At 44.7% G+C, this 27299-nt stretch overlaps 1 protein-coding gene across 3 annotated transcripts; it reads left to right on the forward strand.

Annotated features, from left to right (window-relative positions):
* On the forward strand, positions 1-27299 carry LOC119155147 (agouti-signaling protein-like). 3 transcript variants are annotated; one of them, XM_037403402.1, is made up of 4 exons: positions 1-235; positions 18505-18659; positions 22201-22262; positions 23846-27299. In XM_037403402.1, exons 2-4 carry the CDS (start codon positions 18506-18508, stop codon positions 24020-24022), a joined length of 393 nt encoding a protein of 130 aa, XP_037259299.1. In that variant the 5' UTR covers positions 1-235; position 18505; the 3' UTR covers positions 24023-27299. The 3 variants fall into 3 exon arrangements, with proteins under 3 accessions (XP_037259299.1, XP_037259300.1, XP_037259298.1); XM_037403403.1 differs by lacking the exon at positions 1-235 and adding an exon at positions 18327-18381; XM_037403401.1 differs by lacking the exon at positions 1-235 and having other exon boundaries at positions 18485-18659.

Here is a 27299-nt window from a genome sequence, read left to right on the forward strand (position 1 = left end):
AAAAGAATAGACTGTCTATCCTAGTCATAATTTTGTCAGCTAAAACTTAGTACATGCTTCTTCATTGCTTTCGGGAGGAGGTGATATTTAAAAGCAGGCTGCACTGCAGTCAAATGGGAGTACAAACAACTCCAAAAGCTTTGCCTATGTTCTCTGAAGATCAGCATAACAAGGGAGACCAGCTGCATTGATTTTCATTAGGGCCTGATGAATAGGACAACAGCTTGCTGTTTCGGTAGGACCTAAATATTTAACCTCTTCTACAGGGCATTTAACTTCCAATGTGTTGCTTGGACTTAAAATAGTGTTTTACTGCTCCATGGCACTGGAGATATTTGTCCTCCTTTACACTCTACTCAGTCCTGCAAAGCTATCTCACTGTCTGGGACGCAGTAAAGTTTTAAAATTCTCTGAACTTGATATTTTACCTTTTTGCTCTTCTGCATTTATTTGCTCCAGTTTTCTGCTCAACTTCAAACACTTTTTTCAGTGCTGCCAGTGATTTAGATTGTTCTGATTCTGTTTGATGTATCTGGCTCTTCAATTTTTTGTTGCAAATCTTGCTCTTTAGTCTAGTCTACTTGTATCTAAGTTTTTTCTGATGTTATTTTAAATGTTGTATTATCTCTATACACTATTGTGTGATTTTAATGTTAACAAAGTATATTTCCTATGCTGTATTTTTACACTGCTTTATTTGGCTGGCTAAATTATTTTGTTTCCCCATCCAAGTGAGGTAAATAAAATTACTATAATATTGAAATAGAAAAAAACTTTATCTTGCTGAAACTTTTGTAACTCCTGAAAGATTTTAACGGTTTAGAATTGATTTGTTTTGGGAGTGGTAATATTTCTCTTCAAACTTTGGACTGTAATTCTTTTACTAATTTGCCCTGTAAGTTCTCTCTCTAGCATGTCACAAAAAGGTAACTTTACACTACAGATATCCCAAGTGTCTAATCCTCCATTAGTATTCATAATATTGTATAATTTTGTGCAAGTTTAGCAAGCAACAGTTGCTTTACAGAGTTAACAAGATACGAAATGTAAAGATAATTTGTAATTGCCATTTGCAATACCAACATTTTTCTTCCACCCTGAATTCCTACAGTGTTTTATCAACTTTATCATGACTGCAGTCACTAGAAAACAAACAGTAACATTGTTCATTTTATTACATTTGTGATTTTCTTAAACAGATGCATTTCTTACTGCTTTCCACATTCTCATCTTTTTCTCCCCCTACATTCTCATCTACATTTTTTCCCCTACTTTATTTCTCCTTGTATATTATACAGCTCTCTTTCTTTTGACTTTCAGCTATATGATGAAAGAAAAGTGTAGTTCGTTGTGTTCAAATGTGCCTTTGCTGCTTTCTGGCATTTTCACAGTTTGTGGGCTATCCTCTTAATACCAGAAACATTTCTGATGGAGGCAGGAAGGGCTCTCGAGAGGTATTATTTGACTGTAGATCTGCCCCCCCCCCCCCCCCAAGGTTATGTACATTTTATTTCAATAGTTTGAAGTCTCTCCAGCCTACATTTTGGGCTGGTTTAGTCACAGTCTCTCTAAAATAAGGTCTTTTGAAGCTGGGGGGGGGGGGGCGGCTGGGGGTGGGAAATGTACAACTTTTGGTTTGTGTTGCTTTGGGCTTTTTTTGCCTTGATTTTTTGGGTTTTTGTGGGGTTTGGTTTTTTTTGTTTGTTTTTTTTAAGAACACATCTCCGGTTCAGCTTTCCAAATATCAAACCTGCACTTCCCTGTGCATCTTTTTGCAGAACTTTTCACAGAATAAATTTTTTTTCCTCTGCTGAAGCAGGCTCAGAAAGCTTTCACAAACATTCCAACCCAAATGCAAAAAATACACAAGTGATCACAGATAGGGAAGATAACTTGGGAGGGGGGAAATCTGATTTTTCTTGTACATGGAAAAAAACAGTTCAATGAAAACTGCAGAAGAATTTTGCCAGCTTCATTACAGGTTTGCATCTTTAGTATTCCCTTTAGCTTGTGATGCACAAGTGGACTCACAAGCAGAGCTACACACAGGAATTAGCCTCCAGTATTTTGCAGAATAAAGACCCACTAAAAACATTGACTAGATAGTTAACTCCTCATTAATTAAGTGCCCACACTCATGTGGCATACATAGTTGCACGGAAGAAATATTGCATAACGTTGTTACTTTTTAACAACATTTCTAAAACCAGCAAATTTAATGAAAAAAGCCCACTGACTTCTTGCATAGCATTTGCTTGTGAAATTTGTTTTCAAATCACACTATTTCTCTTCAATCTTTTTTCACGTGGGTCATTCAAATTTTATTTAGTCTTCAAAGAAGTATATTTAATTAAAGTTACAAGGAAGTAGAAGGCAGCACTGACCAGTGCTCTACTCGGGAAGCAACACTAGACTTTTTTCCCCTCTGCATTTTGAAATGCTCATGCCATGAAAAATATCTGTGATGCATTCCCACCTACAAATAACTAGGAAGACATAATAGCATTTAATTCAGCATTTCAAATCCATTCAACGCGATAATTTTGTTTAGCAAAGTATGAAGTATGTGTTCAGCCTGTCAATAGCAGTATCCCAGTTACAAACAAAGCCTGGCCCGAGCGGACACACACAAGCGCGCCTGCCCTTCCTGTGGAGCACATGTGGCACTGGGCTTTGCCAGGTCCTTCTCCAGGTGCCCCAACCAGGCATCCCTGCAGCATCGCGGGGCCAGCCAGGACAGGGAGCGCTGCTGGGGCCGCAGCAGGTACCTTCTGCCAGGGGAACCCCCGGGAAGGCTGCGCCTGGGAACAGCACCCCTGTTTCTTGGTGGCTGTAATATGTTTGCTTAAAGGAAAAACCATAAAGGTGACTGATCCCACTGTGGGGAACCGGCCATGATGGCCCACAGAGAATCATCAGTTGTTACATGCGATAAAATGACAAAGCTCTGGGCTGAGCAGATCTAGTTCACTCCTGTGATCAACTAAAAACATGAGTTAGAAAGAATCTGTACTGACACTTTTCTGAGCCCGAGCCATATAGAATCTACAAAGACTTATTTCCCATCTATCTTTCTTTCTTTTTTGTTTTGTTTTTAAAAAACATGAAATGGCAGCAATGTCGCACAGATCATCTGAAAGCAATAAGCTTTGCATTTCAGGGGACACAACACATGAAAAAAATTAGTACATCACTACATATTTTCAATATAGGCATACCCCTAAATAATATCTGTGTATATATTATATAGGGATTCACCTTGAGCTTTTTATCGTTTGCAGATTGAAACTCAAAGCTCATTGTTCCAGCATGTGCTTTCTAAGGGTTTAGAACGGGCTGTAGTAGGTCTGACTCAAAGCCTGACACTGGAGAGAAATTTTACTTATTTTCCTAGAGCTAAAGAGGCTTCAGAGATCTCAGGATTTAGGAAAAAAAAAAAAAAAAAGAAACAATACCCTTTAAAATAAGGAAATCGAGAGGTAGGTTAAATTGATAGGGAAACTGTGAAATTACTGCATTTGTCTCCCAGATGATGGGTGAGAAGCGTGTCCCCAGCATGCCCTAGCTGAAGTGACCAGCCACCTCCCGGCACAGATTCCAGGATTTGGAAGACCATAATAAAACCGAACACCTAATCATTAGTTAGCATGTAACACAGACCATGTCATTTCCAGCAGTTTTGCTTAGAATTTGTTTTTCTTACTGAAATATTTATTTTCTTTTAAAATTTCTGTAGTAGAAAACCTGAATCAGCCTTTGGGTGGTCTAAAGTAGAACTGTTAGTAGAGCCAGAATAGTTCAGATCTGGGAAATTTTTTAGACCCGGCTTCTACTTCTGGTCACTTCATCTCATTATGCTTTTGTCATCTTGCTGGCAAACCCTTCTGTCATCACATCCCGCCTCCAACCCTGCCAAGTACATTCAGGAACTGAGAGACTCTACAGCTTCTCTTTTGTATTAAAGAGATTGATCTTTGAGAGCTCTTTTTAGACATATTTTTCCATTCCTTCGGTCATTTTAATGGTTTCTCCCAACTCTTTCCACTCAGTTAGTGGTGTTCCTGGAGCATGCTCCAGACATAGCCATACCAATCCCAAATAAGCATTCTTCCTCCATTAGTCCTATTTCTCATTAAAGAACTCCATTAGCACTTTTGACAACCGTGTTACACCGTGAGCTCATTTCCACCACAGCTCCCAAGCCCTTTTGAGTCACTGTTTTCCAGAACAGCAGAAACTTCCCACTCTGAATGTACAATATTCATTTCTTCTTAGATGTTTGTCCATAACTTTTTCATTCTTAGAATGTGTGTTGCTTTCCTATGTGTAGTTTATCAATTAACATCTCCCAGATACTTGTCTTCATCCTCATTTCCCACTTATGGGCCACAGATGGCTTTTCCTTCTTCCATGAAGAAAGCTGTGCCTCGCAGCACTTTGTAGAGATAGCCCAGATCTCTTGCTGATCTTGCATAGATACACAAGACTGCTCCGACATCTTTCTTCCATATGGTACACGATGTCCACGTCATAGGTTTTCCTACATGGACAAGGGCGATGCAAATCGATCTTCTTATTGTCTATTTCCTAATTTCTAAAAGAGCATATAAGTGCAACAAATTAATTTGCATTAAGTAGCTGCATGCTTTGATGGCTCCAACCGTTATTCGCCCATGCCGCAGTCAGGAGAACACGACCTTGCCTGCATGTGTAAGGAATGTCCAGAAACGTCCATTTCTCCCCATAGTCATCGGTGGCCACGCCAGAAGGGGCTGCCCTCCCCCTCATTCAGCACCTTCTGAGCTGTGCCAGGCTGGCGTGTGTCACCAATGTGCAACGGGCACCTTCAAGCAGAAATTGTGCTTCTTACCAGTCAAAGATTAACACGAGCCAGAACCCTCTAGTCTACGATGTCAAATAGAAGAGTAGGATATTTAGAAGTTCCATTCCACATTGAAAACAAATAAAAGGCATTTATCGTTCTTTCTTAAATATAGCCCTTTAGCCATAGCCCCTTCAAGCCTCCCTTTTGCAGGTCCTTCTGCCATCAGCTAAGGAGAAATTCCTGCCTCCTCTGCAGCACCTGAGGGAAGCAGGGAGTCCCTGAGGGGGCACCTCCCAGCTCTCCCCCACAGCCTGAGCCCAGGTTACAGCTGCAGCACCAGCACCAACCTCAGGCACCAGCAGCGGGGACGAGGCTGCGGACCCGGCTGATTGCTTGAGACCCCAACAGTCCCTCAGAGCATCCTGGGCTGATCAGGAAGTCTGACAACCACAGCTGTACCCATCTTCCATGCACGTACTGCACAGTAGGAACCCTTGCCAACGCTCCATCTCCTATTCCTCACCTGGTTTTCCATCCACCACAAGCAGGCATTGCACGGCACTCAGCACCTCTCCCTGTTCCATTACCTTCTGTGAAACTCTCGGTCCTCTGACTTTCAAGCAAGTTGCTTAAATTAATCAGCAGCAAAAGCCAGAGCGTGATGTTATTTTGGTTTTATCATCAGATATAAATCGGCTGTTGATCTTATTTATCACATTGCCAGAAGGACTGTTGTTGCCCAAAGGATTTCTGAAGCTAATCCACCATCAGCCTCCACCAGTCACAGATCAAATATCTCACAACTCATACCCTCCTAAAAAAACCAACAACTTCACCTCTTAGATGTCTGGATTGTGACATAAAAGCCATTTTTTTCCTGAATGGATAAACAGAATACAACCAAAGACAACAGAGGCTTGATAGTGAATACAAATGGGAGATCTCCCACACCCCTGTCTGTAAAGCCTGTATCTAGTCATGCACAGGAAGAGAGCAGAAGGATGTGCCAGAAAAGTAATGCCTCTTAATAAAACAGCATGTAAGCTCTTACAGGATAGTACTTTGTATAATTGTGTCCTGGATAAGTATTTCTTATAGTTATGTTGTGGTTTATCACAGCAGGCAGCTAAATGCCACACAGCCACTCACTCACTCCCCCCTGCCAGTGGGACGGGCAGAGAATTGAGGGAAAAAATAGTAAATTCGCGGGCTGAGATAAAGACAGCTTAATAGAACAGAAAACAAAGGAGAATAATAATAATAACAAAATAATTAGAACATACAAGTGATGTACAGTGCAGTTTCTCATCACCTGCCAGCGATGCCCAGCCAGTTCCCGAGCGGCAGCCCCCAGCCAGTTTCCCCCAGTTTATGCGCTGCGTGATGCCACATGGTTGGGGTGTCCCTGGGGTCAGTGGGGGTCAGCTGTCCCGGCCGTGCCCCATCCCAGCTCCTGGTGCCCCCAGCCTGCTGGCTGTGGGGTGGGCGAGGAGCAGAAGAGTCCTTGACTTAGTACAAACACCAATTAGCAACAACTAAAATATCAATGTGTTATCAGCATCATTCTCATCCTAAATGCAAAACACAGCACTGTGCCAGCTACTAGGAAGAAAATTAACGCTATCCCAGCTTGAAACCAGGACAAGTTGTTTCCCTGAAAAGTGAACTTGGAACAACAGTTTCATGGCTTCCTCTTTCCTACAGTCTTCAAAGACAGACACTTCACTGGCTTCTCATCTTCTGAGAACATACTTATCCTCCTAGAGGCAGTTCCATAAAGCTGGAAAGAATTATATTCTCCCAAACAAGCTAGGAGAAAGACTTAAACATGCAGAAGATGAGGGACAGCCCAGAACCCTTAAAGAATGCTTTATAACATGCCCTAAATCCCAGTACAAAGGTGGGAGTACATTTTCAAACAGAGTCCTGTCCCTGAAGATGTTAGTAAAAATAAATAAGAAGATTAGAATCATTTAAAAACAGGAAGCAAAATGATAATCTGTGGCAGGCAGATCAAATTCCAAGTAGAGCCTGTAGAGTGCACTGGAAATAATAAACCCCCCTAACAATGCTATGCGTCTCATACATGAGAGCACAACTTGAACTTAAACCAGAAATAACAACACAGAAAAAGTGAAAGGTTCAAGAAAAAAATATTATATTCACTACTGAAGTAAATCCAGATATTAAAAACACTTTCCCTTCTATCAGTCAATCAGAAGAAGCATCAGAGCTCTTTTAAAGCAACTGGTCTAAATAACTTGCCTTCAAGCATGTGACATGCTGGCTGATGAACAGGGAGCTTCTCACAACTGAGATGCACACTCAGCATTGGGAAAGGAGTGCTCTTCCCCCCTGTAGTCCTTAAGGCAGGAATCCAGGATTCCTTCTATAATCATCAGGCTGACTGACTGATCAATGGATCGATCAGCCCACCCAATCTCAACCCCAGTTTCACCCCATACTGGTGGAATCAGTTGCTCCTTTGGGGAAGGCTAGACAACCAGTTTAAAGAAGGTGCTAATTGTTAAGCTGGTGAAGCTGGGTGGGAAGCTCATTCTCAATAAGACATGGAATAGCTAGATAGTTGCTAATAACCTAAATGACTAATTGGACTATAAGGACATTATATGTGCTTTGGCTTGACTCGGTTCCTAGAAAAAAACTGAAGCAGAAAATAGAGAACTTGATTAAAAAATAACTAGTGGAGTGGAGTAAAAAAAAGAGTGGAGTAAGGAAATTATTTGGCATCAGCAAGGTCACTAAAGAAATACTACCTCTGCTCCTAATGAAAAATTAGAAAATTGAACAGAAAAGCCATGTAGATAACTGAAGAATTGGGAGGAGAGTAATTTATACTTAGTAATTCTATGGGCTGAGCCTGTTCATCTGAGCTGGGAGAATATGAGGAAACTACCTCTCAGGAGGGGCAAAAAAATGAAAACAAAAGCATTTTCCACAGTGAAGAGGAAGGTTTAGAAGGATGCAGGTCCTAGAAACTGAAACTAAACAAATCTAGAGTAACAAAGTACCAGACATTTTATCACTTGGTTTAATTAAGAATTAAGCAGTGAAATCCAGGAAAGGTCTGCAGCCTGTCATGGAAGAAGTCAGGCCATGGATCACAGCAGCCTTGTTTGCTTTTGTGAGCCTGTAGCTTCATTACGGCTTTGCGCTCTCCTAGATATTTAGCAGCGCGGTTTATCCACTCTTAGAAGCTAGAGGCTTCTAGCTACTTTCTCAAGAGCTCTTATAAACCATCAGTTTACTAGTCACTTCTAAATCCGTCGTAGGCTCTGTTACAAGGCAGCGTCCATGAGACGAGTCACCAGCACCTCATCGTTCATACTGATCACTACAAATAGCCAGACAAATCATTGATTCTCTGTGCCTTTTCCACTTGAGCAGCACAACAACTCCCATCACTCAGAGTTGCTTCTTTTGACATTAGTTGTGTCTAAGTATTTCAGTTATTACACTCTATTTTTAATTTTTAAATTCACTCCATCCTCAGTTGTGGCATCTAATGTGTGTCTGACAACTGGGACGCAGATCCATATTTGCTTTATAGGCACCATCACACTGGGTAGTTTTAAAGAAGGTGTAGTTTTGTCTGGCTTTGGTGGGGGGTTTTAATCTGTGTTAGTTTTGAGTATGAAAAGTGGCATAGCAGGCTGACTGACAGACATATGTCTAATTCATTCCTAAATGTCTCTGACTTTGGAGACTGAGTAATTATCTCCAGGCAAGCTATTCCAGTGCTTCCCTATCCTCAATGTTGCAAAGATTTTCCCTATGTCTCATCTCAACCTTTTCTCCTGTAATTCAAACCTCTTTTTGTTGTCCTGACCATCCTGAGCAAAGAATGCAGCACCTGAGCAGGTAGGGGTGGCTCCGAATGAGCGATAGAAGGAAGAGCAAGCAAGTAATTTATAGTTATAGTGACTGTGACGGACAAGTTTTTCTTCTAATCAGACTCTTCCTTTTTAGTCCAAACACAGTTGATCTCTGAGCCCCAGTGAGTCTTGGTTCTAGCTGCCATAAAGAGTGATTCTCACCCTTTTTGCCATCCTGAAATCTGAGCTATGACGGCCCAGTGGACTCAGCTGAACATCCTCAGGATGGAAATTTATTTTCTTCCTTTTCAACCCATCCCAGCTCAAGTGGTTTTGGTCTAAACAGTGTGATATACAGCCTAATTACAGGGGGGGTAATAGATAAGTGTAGCTGCAGAGAGAAAAATAAACACAGGGTGGTTTGAAAGAGTGTGCTGAGCTATCCCCTTCCCTACGTACACACACAGAGAATTAAAAATGACTGCATTTATATATTTCTACAAAAATAACACATACAGCATCTGTAAATCAGGGCTTTTAGACATATACAAGCCAAATTATGCGTGTCATTGCATAGTCCTGCACATTGCAAATCTTTTTGGATTGGCTGTGTGCCTCGTTTGTCTTTAATTGTTTTTAGCCATCAAGCAGCCCCAAGCGGCTGCAGGTCATAGCAAGGGTCGATGCAGCCCATACAACTTTTGCAACTGCATCTGTGTGTATGGTTATGAGACACAGATGAAGGAAAGCGTCAGCTTTCTTCCATTGATCAAATTATGACTATTCTTAACAGGAACAGACTGTAGAGGATGCCATCAGTTTCATATTGCTGCTTTTTTTATATATATATATGAGGTACTCAAAAACATGAAAACTGTAAAGCCTTCTGCTTCAGTTAATGAAATGCATGTGCCCAAAACTTCAGGAACAGCACCCATGCAGCATCTGAGCACTGTAGTGCTCTGGGATTTGAGGACTGCCTTCCATCAGGCTTTGATCACCCCGTTCCCCCAGTGTTTGATAGCTGTGCTCCTGCAGAATTCAGTTACCGAGGTCCTCCGGGACCTGAGGACTTGAAGGATGACTGTTATGTTATTCTTGCTTTACCGAAGGAGCAGGTAACATTAGACACCAGTCTAATGGAGGAGGTCTAATTGGAATCTCCTCCTGTGCAACCTGCTCTAGGAGAACCTGCTTCAGCAGGAGGTTGAACTAAATGGTCTCCAGAGGTGCCTTCCAACCTGACCGTGCTGGGATTCTGGGATTCTGACACAAGAAGACTAAAGCTCAAAGTCAGTATGACTGAGTTTACTAGAGATGGAACATGCCTCAGATACTCTCAGAAATGCCTTCCTTTTTCAAAGTTAAGAGGGAAGCTTGAAGCAATTTTCACTGTAGCTCATTTTACTTTTACCAAAAATACAGTAAACCAGTTTGATGCAACCAAGGAAATGAGGGAATGGTATATGTTCGTAAGGTGCTTTTAAAACCATGCAGTTAGATGTGATAACAGTGTATTAGTATTCAGGCATCCTTAAAAAATTCAAGAATATTTGACGCTAAAGCATTGTTTCTAGGCATAGAACAAGATCCTTTTGCCTGATCATGTTCAGGCTTATCACAAATGTAAATGAAATGTTCTCATATTTGTCATCAACATGTATGAGGGGATGAAGGCCCACACCACCTTCCACATGAAGTCATGTCAAGTGGAGTATAAAGAAATTGGGTGTCTAGGACACTATCCTGGGAGACATTGCTAGATCGTATGTTATCTCAAGCAATGACATTTTGTAATGATTTTATGGTTCTTTGCTGCCATCCATTTTAATTTAAATGCATTTTTGTTCTACATGGGCAATGAAATTTGGACACAATCCTCTAAATGAACACCAGTATCTGCATACAATATAAATGCTTTCATAGCTCTGTTACAAACTCCTCTTGATAAACCCTGGGACTGAATTTGCTTTTTTCACAGCTGCATCACATTATCACTCTTGGTCACGCTGTAATCAATACAGCCAGTTCTTCCCTTTCTAACATTTGAAATCCAGAAGCCATTAACTTCAGAAATTTTTTTGCCCTCAAGCTTCAGTGTTTGAACTTGGCCTTTGCACTGTTGCATCTCATCCAGTTTCACTGCTTCATTCCTCAGGATCATCCAGCTGGAGATGATGAGGACAAGGTAGGGAAACAATGGAAAAGTGCAAAAGGAAAAAGAATTAAATGCATGAAAGGTAGGAGAAATGTGTCCAAAGAAAATTCTGTGTCAAAAGCAACCGGGCACAGTGGATCACTGAAAATGAAAGAAAACAAAAGGTAGACAGAAAATAGAAATAAAAGCAGCAAGAAGGGTAAACTGAGTTCAATAGCTTAAAAAAAATGTTAAAATTGCGCAGAAACTTAACATACTACATCAAACACAACAGAAGTCTCTCTGGTGCACTTACCTCTGTACAACATATACAATTCATTTTAGTAAACTGATTGTGGGTTTGGTATACAGAAGCTCGAGAAAAGACAGTGCCCTTTGTGCTAGGCTCCTATACCGGGGAATGAAAAAAGTAATACACAAAAGACCAGAGAAAAGAGTCTGAAAGACAGAAACGGAATGAGAATGAATTGAGAGAAGCCCTCCAATGCCACCTGCCCGTTCGTCTTTGGTCAATAGTATTTTATAGCTCTGTTGAAGCAGAAAAGAAGCCGAAATTTGGATGTGACACATTTTAATCCTAGAAATTCGTGCCAGTTGTTTGTTTAAAGCCAAGTTAAGATTACACCATTTTGTGCAGGTAAATAAGGATATACACCTGTTTTATGCAAAGGGAAAGCCGAGCCTCACAGCCACCCAGCCAGGGCAGGGAGGAGCCGGTGCAGCACGGCACGTGGTGGCGCAGACAGTGGGAACACGGGCTTGTCTGGCAGCAGTTTGGGCAGGCTGATGGATGAAATCCCTGAGCAAAAGGCATGTAACCACCCAGCTTCACCTGCAGTATGGGCTCCAGGGCAATTTCTGGAATACCTAAGGGAAAATAGGTAGGCTGGAGGACAAACTTAGCCAATAGCACTAAGGGGTATTAGAGGAGAACTATAAAATTAGCCTCAACTATTACCCTTGAAAGAAAAAAGACTTGGACCTAAGTTTGCCTCAAGTCTGAAAACGGTTGCTTGTCAGCTACAGCCATGTCTATCTTCACAGACAGCACACGGAGCATTTCTTACCCAAACTGAGGTTCTGTTTATACCCAAGCACCACAACCGTGCACTTCAGTTTTTTTAAACAAGTCAAGATGCAAGGGTAGAACATGAAATAATGAACAAAGTATCAGACTGGAACAGATTCTCGAAATATGGAACCTGTTTTCTACAACCATGGGCAATTGTTTAAAAGAAAAGTAAAGTTAGACTGGGAGACGCCCAGAAAAAAGTACACAAATGGGACAATCAGATAGTGACATTTCCCCCACCCCTTGACTAACACAAAATAGATATTGGGGGGCAGGGGAAGGGGGGATCAGGAATCATTGTCACTTAAAATACATTATCGTGTTCAGAACAAAAATGTTATGGTTTTTGTAAAATGCATTTGTTCAATGATTTTAGTTGTTATGTGCAAGGGATCCACATAAACGTAAATCTGCATTCCTGATTCCATATCAAAGCCCATTGGTAAGTGGAATTAACATTGCCCTGGTGGCTTCCAGAACAGCTGAGTTTGGCAGAACTCTGATGCTGTGGTAATTATAAATGCAAGCGATTGGAACTAGTGACAAGCAAACCCTGCAGAGATGTGCCCATGCAAGCAGACACAAACAGCAGGTCTGGCAGTAGCCAGGAAAGTTATCTCCAGGCAATGCAACGGTATTTATCATACTCATCTAGCTGTACTGAAGAAAAGGAAAACTTGGACTATTTTGAGGATTTCCTATGATGATCAGTAGCAGATGGGGATATACAGGATATTTCCCACAGGAAAAAGCCTTTTGTACAGACCCTGCACTTAAGGTCAAAGGGATGCGATGGATGTGTGACAAGGAGACCCAGCGCACTCCATTTCATCCTTGCCGTGTGTTGTGAGGTCATAAAACTACTTTTGCTGTGATGGCTGCTGACAGTTAGGTGGTTAGGTTACAGTTATGTTTAAGTGAAAGAAGCACGTTCAGCATCGTGCGTAGGGGGCTGCCAACAGGGAAGACGTGCTGGAGTTCAGCAGCCGAGCAGTGAATCGCAGTGCTTAACCCTCAGAGCAAAGGTACGCGGGAGCCATGCTTGAGTCTGCGTGAGACCTCTGTGGATGGTGCAGTGACAGTGGTGACAGCACTCATAGCACCCAGGAGAAGGGTACGGCCATTGGGTCCTGCCCTCAGGGAGCGCCCCAGGCACCCCCTGAGCCCCGCACCCCTGGGAACGCACGCTGTTGGGGCACTACATCACCGGCGAGGGATCTGCGGGAGGGGGTTAGCAGGCTCAGTGTGATCCAGGACAGGGCTGAGCCCAGCGTTGGCATCAAGAGATAGCTGGGAGATAACGACAAAGAGCCCCTGCTGCAGGTGGAAGCCCCTACATGCCGAACTCCAAAGCTCACTGGGGGCTGAGATCTGGGAACTTGCAGAGAGACTGCCAGGGCTCCTCTGGGCCTGCGCGCTGCCCAGCCGCACAGACACCCAGCCGCACAGACGGACACCCAGCCGCACAGACGGACACCCAGCCGCACAGACAGACACCCAGCCGCACAGACACCCAGCCGCACAGACGGACACCCAGCCGCACAGACGACACCCAGCACAGACACCCAGCGCACAGACGGACACCCAGCCGCACAGACGGACACCCAGCCGCACAGACGGACACCCAGCCGCACAGACGGACACCCAGCCGCACGGACGGACACCCAGCCGCACAGACGGACACCCAGCCGCACAGACAGACACCCAGCCGCAGCCAGACACCGCGACAGACAGACACCCAGCCGCACGACACCCAGCCGCACAGACGGACACCCAGCCGCACGACGGACACCCAGCCGCACAGACAGACACCCAGCCGCACAGACGACACCCAGCCGCACAGACGGACACCCAGCCGCACGGACGACACCCAGCCGCACGACGGACACCCAGCCGCACGACAGACACCCAGCCGCACAGACACCCGCCGCACAGACACCCAGCCGCACAGACGGACACCCAGCCGCACAGACAGACACCCAGCCGCACAGACGGACACCCAGCCGCACAGACAGACACCCAGCGCACGACGGACACCAGCCGCGACAGACACCCAGCCGCACAGACACCCAGCCGCACAGACGGACACCCAGCCGCACAGACGGACACCCAGCCGCACAGACAGACACCCAGCCGCACAGACAGACACCCAGCCGCACAGACGGACACCCAGCCGCACAGACAGACACCCAGCCGCACAGACACCCACGCACAGACGGACACCCAGCCGCACAGACGGACACCCAGCCGCACAGACACCCAGCCGCACAGACGGACACCCAGCCGCACAGACGGACACCCAGCCGCACAGACGGACACCCAGCCGCACAGACACCCAGCCGCACAGACGGACACCCAGCCGCACAGACGGACACCCAGCCGCACAGACAGACACCCAGCCGCACAGACACCCAGCCGCACAGACAGACACCCAGCCGCACAGACGGACACCCAGCCGCACAGACGGACACCCAGCCGCACAGACAGACACCCAGCCGCACAGACGGACACCCAGCCGCACGACGGACACCCAGCCGAGACGACACCCAGCCGCACAGACGGACACCCAGCCGCACACGGACACCCAGCCGCAGACAGACACCCAGCCGCACGACGGACACCCAGCCGCACAGACACCCAGCCGCACAGACGGACACCCAGCCGCACAGACGGACACCCAGCCGCACAGACGGACACCCAGCCGCACAGACGACACCCAGCCGCACAGACAGACACCCAGCCGCACAGACGGACACCCAGCCGCACAGACACCCAGCCGCACAGACGGACACCCAGCCGCACAGAGGACACCCAGCCGCACAGACGACACCAGCCGCACAGACACCCAGCCGCACAGACACCCAGCCGCACAGACACCCAGCCGCAGACAGACACCCAGCCGCACAGACAGACACCCAGCCGCACAGACAGACACCCAGCCGCACAGACCCAGCCGCACAGACACCCAGCCGCACAGACACCCAGCCGCACGGCTGCACAGCCACCCAGGCACACAACTGCACAGCCGCACAGCCAAGGAGGCGCGGAGAATAGCCAGGGTGACTCAGGCAGTCAATGGAGCAGGGAGATATAAACAGATGAAGTACTTGATGTCTTCCCCAGACTGGTCAGGCTGAAAATTAAAAGGACAATTAATTTCTATATGGCAATTAAGCAGGGAGGTGTGGAAGGGCTCTACAATTGCAATAATTGGTCAACTTGTCACGAACCTACAAAGAGATGGACACGCGCTGATTGTGGAGGATAACTATGTATTGGACTTAGCAGTTCAAAAAGTTCCACTCAGTTTTATTTCCTCCAGCTGCAAGAGTTAGAGGGTTAATAATCACACCAAATGGTTACAACTTCAAAAATCTCAAATTTTTAAAAAAATCAAACTGAAAAAATGTGTAATCCCCTCCTTTCACAGCTAACAAGAAGGCCAAACTTGTGTCAATTGCTCTAAGCATATTTTTTTCTAACAGATCACCAGATATTTGCTCTTAATCATTTGATTCAGTTTCATTGTAGCTTTCTAACCACAAGTTAGTTTTCTGAATACTGGGGGTTTTTCATTTCAGCTTTGTTTCTTGTGGAGCTTTACCCATAATTTCTGAACTTACAGAAATCTGTTTTCTCAAAGTCCGCTGGATTAGTTTGCTCCCCTCTCTCCTTTGGTTCTGAAGACTAAATTCTGTTCAAACATCTGTGTCTGCTCTTAATGGTTCTACACCATGAGAATTTTCTATGCAGTAATGTCTACTTTGCTGTTGTAACCTTCTGCTACTAATCTTGCTGCTTTCGGAGATTCCAGGTTTCTTATCCGTAATCATCAGTTTTACTACACATATGCTGTTATTTGCTTGCTGTGTTCTCTGAACGCTGTTCAGAGTTCCCTGTTGCACACATCTAGCAGTCTACGCTGCTCCAAGGTGTGTTACCTTTTTCAGATAAAATGTATATTCACCAATATACGTTTTCCAGGTTCAGTCACTCAAAGGCTGTAAAATTCCTCCCACCTAAGTGCTTTTGGCAACCCACTCTCTGCCCCCCATGTGCACAAGAATTCAAATCAACACATGCAGCTAGGTTTGCATTTTAACACTAGAGTGTACTCGCATGTCACCCTGAAGCGAACACATGCAAGCTGTAGAATTTTACTATTTTGTTGCATTTGCACAGGCACAATTGCATTCATTGGCAGTTTTGCTGAGATAAAGCCAAGGAACTACAATGGAAACAACATTCTGGGACAGAAGAAGTTTACCTAAACAGTACTTTGGGGGCATGTTGACATGGTCTCCAACAGACAGTCATGTGCCAGCTGTGCCAGTACGCCAGATGGGCAGCATGCACTGACCTGTAAGGCATAGGTATGTTCCACAGCGTATCCTGCGACTAGGCTAAAAAGTTGCTTAAGAAAGCAAAACCCACAGCATGAACACCACATGTGCAAATATAAACAGCTTCCAGCTCACAGCTTGCTCTCTTCACTCCAGCTGAGAGCAGGGGAAAAATTAAAGCCCAAATGTCTACATTTACCTGTCCTAGACATGCCGTGTACCACAGAACAGTTTGGGTGGGAGGGGACCTGAAAGGCCACCCAAGTCCAACCCACCTGCAGGGAGCAGGGACGTCTTCAACCACACTGGGTTGCTCAGCGCCCCCTCCAACCTGACCTTGAACATTTCCAGGAACGGGGCATCCACCACCACCTGACATTTGCTAGGTCAGGAACCTAGCCTGATTTTATTATTTTTTTTAATGCAGAAGAGATACCCTTTTATCATTTTCCCCACTTCTTTTCACAGAAGATGCCCAAACCTGACTGAGATTTCTTGATGCTTTCTAAAGACTGTTCTAACACACACTTATATATGTAGATAACTGTTTAGGTCATAACCATAAAAATTCAGGTCCCAATTAGAACTTCTTTTTACGTAACTAATTTTACCAAGCTGATTATCCCTGCTGATGTTCATATTCTAGGCATATGCTTAAAATTCAAAAAGAACTGAATAATGGCTTGTGTTCCCAAAAGCTGGTCTACGTTTCCAAATGCGCAGTTGGTCAAATAAAATACCTTACTTAAAGAAATCTTAGCTTGTTTAGCATTTAAGTATGCTGATTTTCACAGGATCTGGGCATACAGGGAAGGAAGGAATTTTTTACAGTGAGGGCGGTGAAAGAGCAGCACTTGCTTCCCTATATGTTCATCTCCCCTACTGGAAAGCTCTGAGCTCGGATGCATCCGCCTCAGGCTGCAGCTTGTGCAGATGTCCCTGAATCACCGGGGGTCCAGCCCAGGTGCCCCGCAGACCCTGGCAGGACCCCGCCGAGGCTGGGTCCTGGCAGTGCAGCTGCAGCCAGCGAGGTGAGCGGTGTCGACGCTCTTCCCACCAGCATGGCCGGTGGGACAGGCTGGAGAAACCAGTGAAGCACATGGAATGGGGTGCAGCGTGCAGCCTCTCCAGGGAGTGGGGTCAGTGGAGGCTGTAAAAGCAGGTGTCACACAGACCCGGCTTAGCAGCAGCAGTTAGACTGAAGCTCTTCCAATGCAGCAACTCTGCATATCTTAACTCTCTGGTAATTAAGTAATTACAACCAGATTAACAGCTCAAAACATTTGGTTTCACTCCCTCTTCTTACTGCTCCTAGTGGCTTTTCACTGCCCCAAAGCCAGGCACAAATCTGGAGGCTGCAGTGCCCCAGGGGAGGCTCCCCTACCTCTGACACAGCACAAAACTAATGCAGATGGAAATAAAATCAACCTCAACCACGTAAAAAGGCACCAGGACGGGGACACGCACTGTGCACCCTGCAGAGCTGCACTGCTCACGCGGGGCTCGGCCAGGGCCGTTGGCTTTCCTCCAAGGCCCACAGCCACATCCTGCAGAGCTCAGGCTTCTCCATAAACATGCTTAAATTCCCTAGAATTCATTACATCTCAGAAGTTATTAAGTACATACTAAACCCTAAGACCCATAAATGATTTACAGCACTGGGTGTTCTATAACTTGCATGAGTTATGGCTATGATTTACCATAGGACCAGAGCAGCCACATCAGTGTATAATAAAACAAGACAGTTCTTCAATGACTTGTTTCAAAATGGCAAAAACTAATAGGAAACATAATTTGTGGGTTTGTTTTAAATTATTGTCATTTTTCCAGGTTTTGTAGCACAAATTTTTAAACGAGGTTTTCTGGGAAAAATCTGATGATGTGATTGAGCCAGGCAAAAGTGACTGCAGCAGTTCTTCCCCCCTTGGTCACACAATACACAGCACTAAGCCTCAGTGGCAAGAACACACAGCTTTTGGGAAATCTGAACCTTTTGAGAAAAGAACTGGGGTGGTGGGGGGTGTTAGAAAACAAAAGGCCATCTGTGAGAGTTACATTTAAGGCAGCATTGTTCCCACTCGGACAACTGCAATCTTAGGTGTGCTGGTATCAGAGACAAAGGGTTGGAAGCAAAGGAATTGTCAGAGGTACATTGCTAAAGCTGCACAGCATGACAGAAAGCCATTGCTGAGATTTGTATCCTTGCGTCTCTCCTGTGTGCAGGTTTTGACCAATTTGGTTTTCATAACAATGGAATTTTTCCTCCACAGGATGGAAAGCAAGAACCTCTTCCTAAGCCTATTGCTCTGCTACAGTTTGCTGAGAGCTGCCGCTTCCCACATGGTGATTGAGGAGAAGACGGAATGCAGCCTCTCGAAGAGCAACAAAATGCACCTCTCGGATCTCCCACCCATCTCCATAGTCGGTTGGTAAAACCTGCCATTCGGTGCCAAATCAGCAAGGTTTGCAGCAAACACAGCCGTGGGTTGCTGTGGGCTGCTTGGCCAGCTGACCACAGCGTGGCAATTGCACCCCAGTGCCTCAGAGTACGCGGAGCTGCAGTGGCAACACGGCCACAGCAGCTAAGAACGGCAACAAGGCAAACCACAGTTTAGAGCAAAAAACTAAACAACTAACTAAATACATAAATTTGTTTCATCTTACAGATTTTGCTTCAGCTCCTCTCATACTGTAAGTGTTTTTATGTTAGAGAAGTGTTCTGCCGTTAATACGGGCATTAGCCTTCCAGTACTCCAGAAAGTCTAGTGCAAAGAGAAGAAGTCAACCTAACTTTTTGGGGTTTTTAGGATCTGCTCTTGTGGCTGAGAACTCAACAGTTCTCTAAGGTGTTCATTTAGTGTAAGGTATTAATTAAATATAAATTCAATCTCAATTTACTTTCATGCCAAACAATTTTTAACCAGGGGAAGAAAAGAGCACTGCAGAGGATAGCCAGGGCTCATCCCTTCACCCAGGACAGGACCAGCGATGTCGCTGCTGTTACGGGCCGGTGAGCAGCTGTCCTGTTAGGGCAGTCCCTTGTCAGGGCAATGCTTACCCATTCACAAATTTTTGTCCTAGTGTCTGCCCTAACTCTTTCAATGTAATTTAAGCCAACTTTTTCCTTCCAAGAAAGGATAATTAGCTGCAGAACATCATCCATAACTGTATCAAAAATATAACAGATCAAAAAATAAAGCTTCTCGTGGTTAGCTTCTTTCCACAGGCTTTTAGGAATTTTGCTTAAAGCAGGTTGGGTTCTTACCTGGCTGCCTGTATTTTCTCTGCACGCTTGCTGAGGACAATAATTCTTTAAGGAGAAGGAGTTGCCCCACACATGCATTTCCAATGAAAGCTGAACCTTCGAATCCCGAGTTAACTCAAGGTTGCTTAACTGCAAGCTTAGTAAAGCTGATGCTGTTCCGCAGCTTCCCAAGCTATTCCATCTCATAGTCCTTGTGATCCTAGATGCCTTCAGTCTCACACTTCCAATAACTTTATTATTCCACTTAAAATCAGAGATACAAAATGCATTCCCTTCAGCTGATTTCACTTATCTTCTCACAAAAATGTGCCTGTGCCTTAAACATGGCAGGTGGGCAGTGCCATGCCATATCACTTTGCCAACCGCATTCATCTGAGCAGCATGCTCAGCAAATATCCACGATTTAAAGCAAATATCGCGAGTGTTTAGATAACCACAGCCACCCTTCCCCTCCTGATAATATCAATTTCTTTATAATTTATTGCTTATAATCTGTCATGCTGATATACATAATCTATTTTTATATTAGCCAACAGAAAGATTTCTCATCAGATCAGTTTAAACATTTTGGATAGACCTTCCTATCCCAGTGACATTTCTTTATACCAAGTCCAGTTCCTTCTGGTTGCCCACACACAGCAGAGATGCAGGCAGTCATGTTATGGCTCCAGTTTTAAATGTTGCCATAGCCATGCTTGAGTAATGAAATTCATTTGCAATCAGCTGTTTACACACCTATCAATCAATCAATCAATCAATCATCAATCAATCTATCAGAGTGCTCGTGGTACCAACTCAAATTCAATAAAAACCAAGATGGAATTAAAAGGTAAGCAGAGAATTTGTTAGCATCGGCTGGTAAAATACTCAATCATTAATTAATACACGCTTTTTATAGCTCTTCAAATTGCAGTTGTATCAACAGGGCTCAGCGGTGCGTGCTATCAGTATCTTCACAAGCCTGTTATGTTGTCCTGTATCGTCACAGCCGAGCTGTATAAGGAGCTGGCCCGCTGGGCAGCTGTTGGAAATGCAGTAGGTAGAGGAATATGAGATTAGAGGCCAGCTGGGAAAAGCAAGGGTTTTACCCAACCCAGAAGAGACAACTACAGCATTCACTTGTCAAAAAAGGCATCTCTGCATCTCCCTCTCATCTGCCCACTGAGCATCGTTTTCTTCACCAAATTCCCCGGAACAATCAAAGCATGTTTACATCATGCCAATATTTAAATCTCTGCTCGGTCACTTCATATAACCTTTCACTGAATGTTGTTGAAACAGTTTTCTAGATGGAGCAATCCAGACAATCCTGTACAATTGTACTGCAGAAAATTAAATTCATGTAGAATTAAATGGCTTACAAGCATCTTGGTTAGAATCAGAAAGTTTCAAAGGGCAGCATAACAAAGCTGGCATAATCTGCCAGCTGGAACTGGATCCAAACCACTAATCCTAGTTAGAGCAAGGCCCCCGTAAAGACATGCTCTTATTAAATGGCAATAACTTTATGTTCTTGAAGTATAGTTTTCCTTCCCACTGTTTCTTAGAAGTGTATAACCCTACCTAAAATGACAAAAGGATAATAAATGAAACTCCCCAAAATAGCCTAAAATATGTATTCTTCATTCTGTAAATCCTGGCAATCATTAAATATTCAAAAAGATATGGAGAGCAAACACTAGAATAGACAAGGGTCTATCATTCATTGGTGGGCATATGTAAATTTTTCATCCCAGTCTTTTGTTACATACAGGTAGCACTTATTACAGACCTCACACTCACAGAATAAAGATATTAAACATACCATACCAGATTAGGGAGCTGGGAAGTGTCTCACACTTGAACAGTCTTGCAGGGTTGATCCCAAGAGAAGTCTTAGTCACGGAGTTTATACGTAGTAATAAACAGCGTTAGAGTTGGAATGATAATAATGACAATAACAACTGCAGTAAATGCTATTAGACTTCAAGGGATAATAGGAGGAAGTTCACAAATATTAGCGATTTGATCTAAAGAAAAAAAGAAGTTACATCGGGCATAATCTGAACACACACACGCTAAATTTACCAGATCCAAGATTCAACTCTACAAATATTCACAAACCTTCCAAAGCTACAGGCACACTAATGAAACGCCTTTGCAAGTCATGTTCTGTAAAACAAGGCGGTGGGTGAAAAAGGACCAAAATGAAGAAGGAAAGGTGGGATCATACAGATGAAGAGTTTATGCCAAATCAGCAAAGAGGTTTTTGCTTGCGAAAACCAGCGTACGCTCATTAATGCCTGCAAAACTATGCAGGTAACACCAACTATTAAGAGGAAAAAAAATACAGGATTCTAAAGGTTTTTCCCATTTTTATTCATGTGACTAATGTGCATAAGTAACCCTACCTTTTATACAGAGACCTTTAATTTTATTTCTCTGAAATTATTTTTCTTGCTCACACCTGACCAAACAATGTGTGAAAAAGCCCTTCCAGAGCCCTGCCACCAGCACCCCTCTGCCTCGCCGAGCCCCCTGCCCACGTGCGTCTGGACCCGCTGGTGCAGGGGGGTCACCTCCTAGAGGCGACGTGCGTGGTGACAAGGTGGCTGTGCAGGTTGTCTGCCTTCTCTCCCACAAAAATACTATTAAGCATCTCAATTAAATAACACATGATGTAAAATTGATTTAATATTATGTTGTGCTCTTCTCTTTGAAGACTTAACTAAAAGATCCCAGAAAGTCAGCAGGAAAGAGGCAGAGAACAAGAAATCCTCCAAGGTAGGTGGCTGTTCAGAGAACTCTGCTGAATTAGAGCGGTTTCTTACTTCTGCAGTTTTCCTCAGTGTGCTCATTTGCAAGGCTTTTACTGCCATACCCCAATTTAAATAATTGACATACAATTTGAAGCTCTAAATACTGTAAAAACAGATGCAAAACATTAATGGTGGAAAGAAAACTGTGTGATCTTAGATTACTCAGAGGTGGTTGTTTGGGTTTGAAGGGTCGTCTTGGGTATGATTTCGCTTTTGGTTTTTACAGACCTCTTTTACACAAAAGTTACTTTAACCTTGAGCTGATTTAATTATTTGTAAATTTATCGAGGCATCTGCCATAAAGAGGGACCATTCCCAGCCGCACTGTGTGGGTTCACCCTCAGGCTCTGCAGCCCAGGGGCACAGGCTTTCTGTCTGCTGGGTTTTAACTGCAGGTGCTGAAACATTAAAGCAGAGGCATACAAAGAAGCTGGTACTTGGTTGAAAATGTTAGCTAATGATTTTACCAGATCAGTAAATTCAGATTGATGGATTTCCTCAATGTGACGTTACCCATAGGTCTCGAATGTAAAGTATTACAGGGTCCAGTACTTCAGAGATTGCCTAGAAGAGTAGAAAATAGCATTTTTACTTTATTTTTAATGTGTTGTGATAGCCATTTATAGCCAAACCAGTCACTGCTGCAAGCAGAAACGTTTCAAGGTCCTTTTCCTTTCTAATTGACTCCCTGTGCCAATAACCCTCCTAGAAACACTTCCTGAACTCCTGGGATGACCCAGGCTCAAAAGGATGTCATTTAGTTCCATTTAGTTCCTTCAGCTCAAAGCAGGATATTCTTGTGACCAAACTTTGCCAAAGTATTTTGGCTTAAAGGCTCCTAAAGCACTTAGAGACCACTTAACACTTTACCTTAAAACTGAAACTCCTGAGGAACTCCCGAGCTGAAGTGTAGGGTGCCTGTGGCTGGAGGGCTGCAGCGATCTCCCCTGGTCCCAGGCACACGCTGACCAACCCCAAGTTTTCCACCTTTCCAAAGCACGGACAGATGAGTGGCACTCCCTGGGTAGGCTGAGAGATCTTCTTCAGCTCACTTACCCGTGTCTGTAGTTAATTCCCGTGCACAAATCTGGTGGCACAGAGTTACCGAGCTCCAACAGTAGCTCCAACAGATTGGTAGGGAGGCTTCACTCTTTCCTTTGAAAAGTCTGGGGATCCAAGAGTAATTCCTTACTTTATGTTACTTGTAACGTCATTACCTTTGCAGATTCTTCCATCCCTTCCTTCACTGCTGCCACATGCTTCCCTACAGAGCATTTCCCAATGCTCTAGCCAGTCACGTTTCCAGCTGCTCAGAATGGGGGGCTCAGGAGGTTTACCATGTTGTTCAGGAGGTTGGTCCCCAGCCAGTGCTTCCCGTGATCCAGTCCCACCACACCTCTGCACTGCTGCTAACACAGGTCTCACTGCTGGCAACCGCCTGCTCATCTCCAGCCAGCTCCTCTCACAGTTTGCTTTCATTGCACCTATGCTTTATCCTGACCCACACCCATGTCACCTTTATGTGAATTTCCATGTGTTTTCTTCTAGAAAAATGCTGAGCTGAAGATATCTCCAAAACCAAGGCCCACACCAGCTGCTGACTGTGTGCCAAACTTCAAAACCTGCAAACCGCACTTGAATTCATGTTGTAACTACTGTGCTTTGTGCAAATGCCGTATTTTTCAGACCATCTGCCAATGTCTAATGTTAAACCCAAAGTGCTAAGCCAAACTGGGAACGCAATAAGGCTTCTGTCTTTCTTAGTTTCTCAAGCATATATTGCAAACTGCCCCATGTGTATAGCAATGAAAGTAGAGAGCTTTGAAGCTGGAGGCTTGGATTTGCCCCTCTTAAAACCAAACAAACAATGGCAATTTTTTTTCATGGGGTTAATGCTACCATAGATAGGAAGTTTTTTGAGGGAGCAGACAACCAAGGAGATGGACATTGAAGAGGAATTTTCAGCAAAACTGACCTACATTTTAAGAAGAATTCTTGGTTCCTGTTGGTTTGGGGGTTTCTTGTTTGATTGGGATTTTGGGTGTTTGTTTTTGTGGGTTTTTTAAGGATTGCATTAACCACAGACTGCAGCATTGCCTAACCAGCACTAAAAAACCTGTGCCAATGGCACGCAAACAGCCTCACTAGAGCAGTGAAGTGAAGGACACGAGCCTGGGTTTGCCACAGGGACCACACAGCACCAGCTCCCAGCACCAGCTCCCAGCACCGCCAAAACATCACACTGAAAACGCAGGCTTCAGGGTTAACTGGCTTCCCACAGGAACACGGATTCAGGACTTTGAGGAAGAAAGGAAAGATCAGCAAAAAATGAATGTGTATCCCACATGTACTCTTGAAGAAGGCCATTACAATCAGTCTGTCTTTCCCCGCCCATTCTTACTACGGGCAACTCCCAGCACCTACCCCAAGCATGAATCCAGCTGGCAGCCTCCATGTGCTGCATGCAACCCGCGCCCAGAGGGAGCAAAAAACTTACCGAACGCCATACCAATCCTCCAAGGCTCATAAACAGCTCTAGAGGTACAGGTGAAGCAAACAGGTGTCTAGAAGACATCTTTCTCTTGTTCTTGAAGCTCTCTGCCTTACCCTTGAGATACCCGAGATGGCACAGGAAGGAACCTGTGGTTACACTGCCAGCAGCGGGGTGCGTGCTCACGGGGGAGCCGGGGGGAGCAGACCCAGAAGCTGTCCCCAACATCGAAGACTCTTCATCTGCCAAACTCCAGCTTTTACTTCTTACCTCCTCTGCTCTGTATCCACAATGTTCCTTGCCCCCATCTTCTACACTTTTTTCTTCTGTGGGCCTTTCTTGGTTTTAGTATTTTCCCTTCATCCCACTGCTATTGCCAGTGTCCACAGGAGCCGCGTGCACCCCCAGGGCTAAAACTGCATCCTCCATGTTCACTCCACCTGCCAACCAGATGGCTGCACCCATGTCCACACCAAAGATCTTCAGCTTTCACAATCAGATATTTTCTAACCATTAATTTTCTAATCCCAATCCTGAATTTTCTAATGCTCTCTGCATGTCTAATTGAGAAGAAAATTCTTTACTGATTTATTTCTAAACATGGATGAAGGCTATAAAAATCTTCTAGGCAGGCAGGCAAAGATGACACAGATGACACTCCGAAAAGGCTCAAGCCAGATGAAGGTTTTTTTCTTCTAATAATAATCAGCCCAAACCTCAGAGCTCAAAACATAGCTCAAACTTTGACAGAAATGTTTGTTCATCTTAGAGATGTATACAGATGACAGATTAATCTACAAAAGGGCCCAAATAAGGACAGGATGTCATTGTGTTACTCATCTTTTATAAAATACATCAGTTGTCAGATATGATGCAAGCTTGCATTCTTTTAAACGTATATGTCTTTTAATCAGATATCCTGGCTCAGGAACCTGTGAGCCATTCCATTATGATAAAAAGAGGATGAGAAGGGAAAATGATACATTACAATGGGCTTAGGAAACAGAATTGGGCCGCTTCTTTTACTAGGTGAAGATTTAGGTTCCCATCAAGTTGTTTCCAAACTCTTGTAACTATGAGAAGTTGTTGTTGGTTCACACTAAAATCGTATCAATAATCACACAACAACAACTCATATGGAAAAAATACCATTTTCTTACCAACTGATGAGAAATTTATATTTTACCAGGGTGGAGGGGAGCAGAAGGAGAAGAAAGGGAAGGAAGGAGAGCCAGAAATCAAAGAGACAGCTGTTCTCTAGACAGCAGCTCCCACTCCAGCTTTGCAGAATCCCAGAATGGTTGAGGCTGGCAGGAACTCTGAAAGTCATCTGGTCCAACCCCTGCTCAAGCAGGGCCACCCAGGGCTGCTTGCCCAGGGCCATGTCCAGACAGCTTTGGAATACCTCCGAGGAGGAGCCCCCCAGCCTCCCCAGGCAGCCTGTGACAGTGCTCAGTCACCCTCACTATTAAAAAAAAGTTTCCCAATGTTTGACTCTCTCCAGCGTGTCCACGTCTCTTCTGCTGGGGAGCCCCAAACTGGACACAGCACTCCAGGTGCAGCCTCACCAGTGGTGAGCGGCGGGGAAGGATCATCTCCCTGACCCGCTGGCAAGAGTCTTCCTGTCGCAGCCAGACACCGCCTGCGGTCGCGTTCAGCTGGTGTCGCCAGGAGCCCCAGGTCCCTCCCCGCCAAGCTGCCTCCCGGCCAGGGGACCGGGGTCACTCCTGCCCAGGTGCAGGGCTGCGTCTCCTCCTCGAGCTGCCGGAGGGTCCTGCCGGACTTTCTCCAGACCCTCACAGCCCCGGCCGGCGGCACGTCCCTCTGGCGCGTCGGCCGCTCCTCGCGGTTGTGTGTCACCTGCAGGTGCTGAGGGCATGCTCCCCCTCGTCACCCAGGGCATTAATGAAGACGTGGCCACAGCTCGGGGCTGTCGGCTGGGAGGGGAAGGGCCGAGCCCACAGCGAGGAGCTGGGGGCGGGGGGCGGGGAAGGCAGAGCCACCGAGCACCGGGTGCTGCATGGCCGCAATGAGGGAAAGGGAAAGATCCTTTCACACGACAGTGAGGGTATTTGCTTTTCAACACATATGCACATACTTTTTGGTATAGCATTTATATGTAGTGCATTTTGAGTAATTTGGTTTATTGATAAGCCTTCTACGTAACTGGAATTTATTAGAAAGGAGTTATGCTTTCTTTGCCATTTATCTATCACACCAAAGAATATATATAATCACATACTCTGAAATGGTTATTAGCCTTAACGACTTTACTTTTCTGGGTAATGATCATGTTGCTTGAGGTTTTTTTAAGATACAGAAATCAGTAAAACATGTACACCTAATACTCGCTTCCTGTATTTTGTTTGAACAGATATTGCTGTCGAGGAGCTGTTTGTAAGCATAAGAGTTCCCTAAGGGACGTACCTGAAGTGTCACCAGTGCACAGACGATAAAACATACACATGACAAAGACGGAGTGCTTAATTTTTAGTTGTCACATACCTAAGT

Source organism: Falco rusticolus, chromosome 10 (assembly GCF_015220075.1).
Source record: "Falco rusticolus isolate bFalRus1 chromosome 10, bFalRus1.pri, whole genome shotgun sequence".
NCBI classification, from domain to species: Eukaryota; Metazoa; Chordata; class Aves; order Falconiformes; family Falconidae; genus Falco; species Falco rusticolus.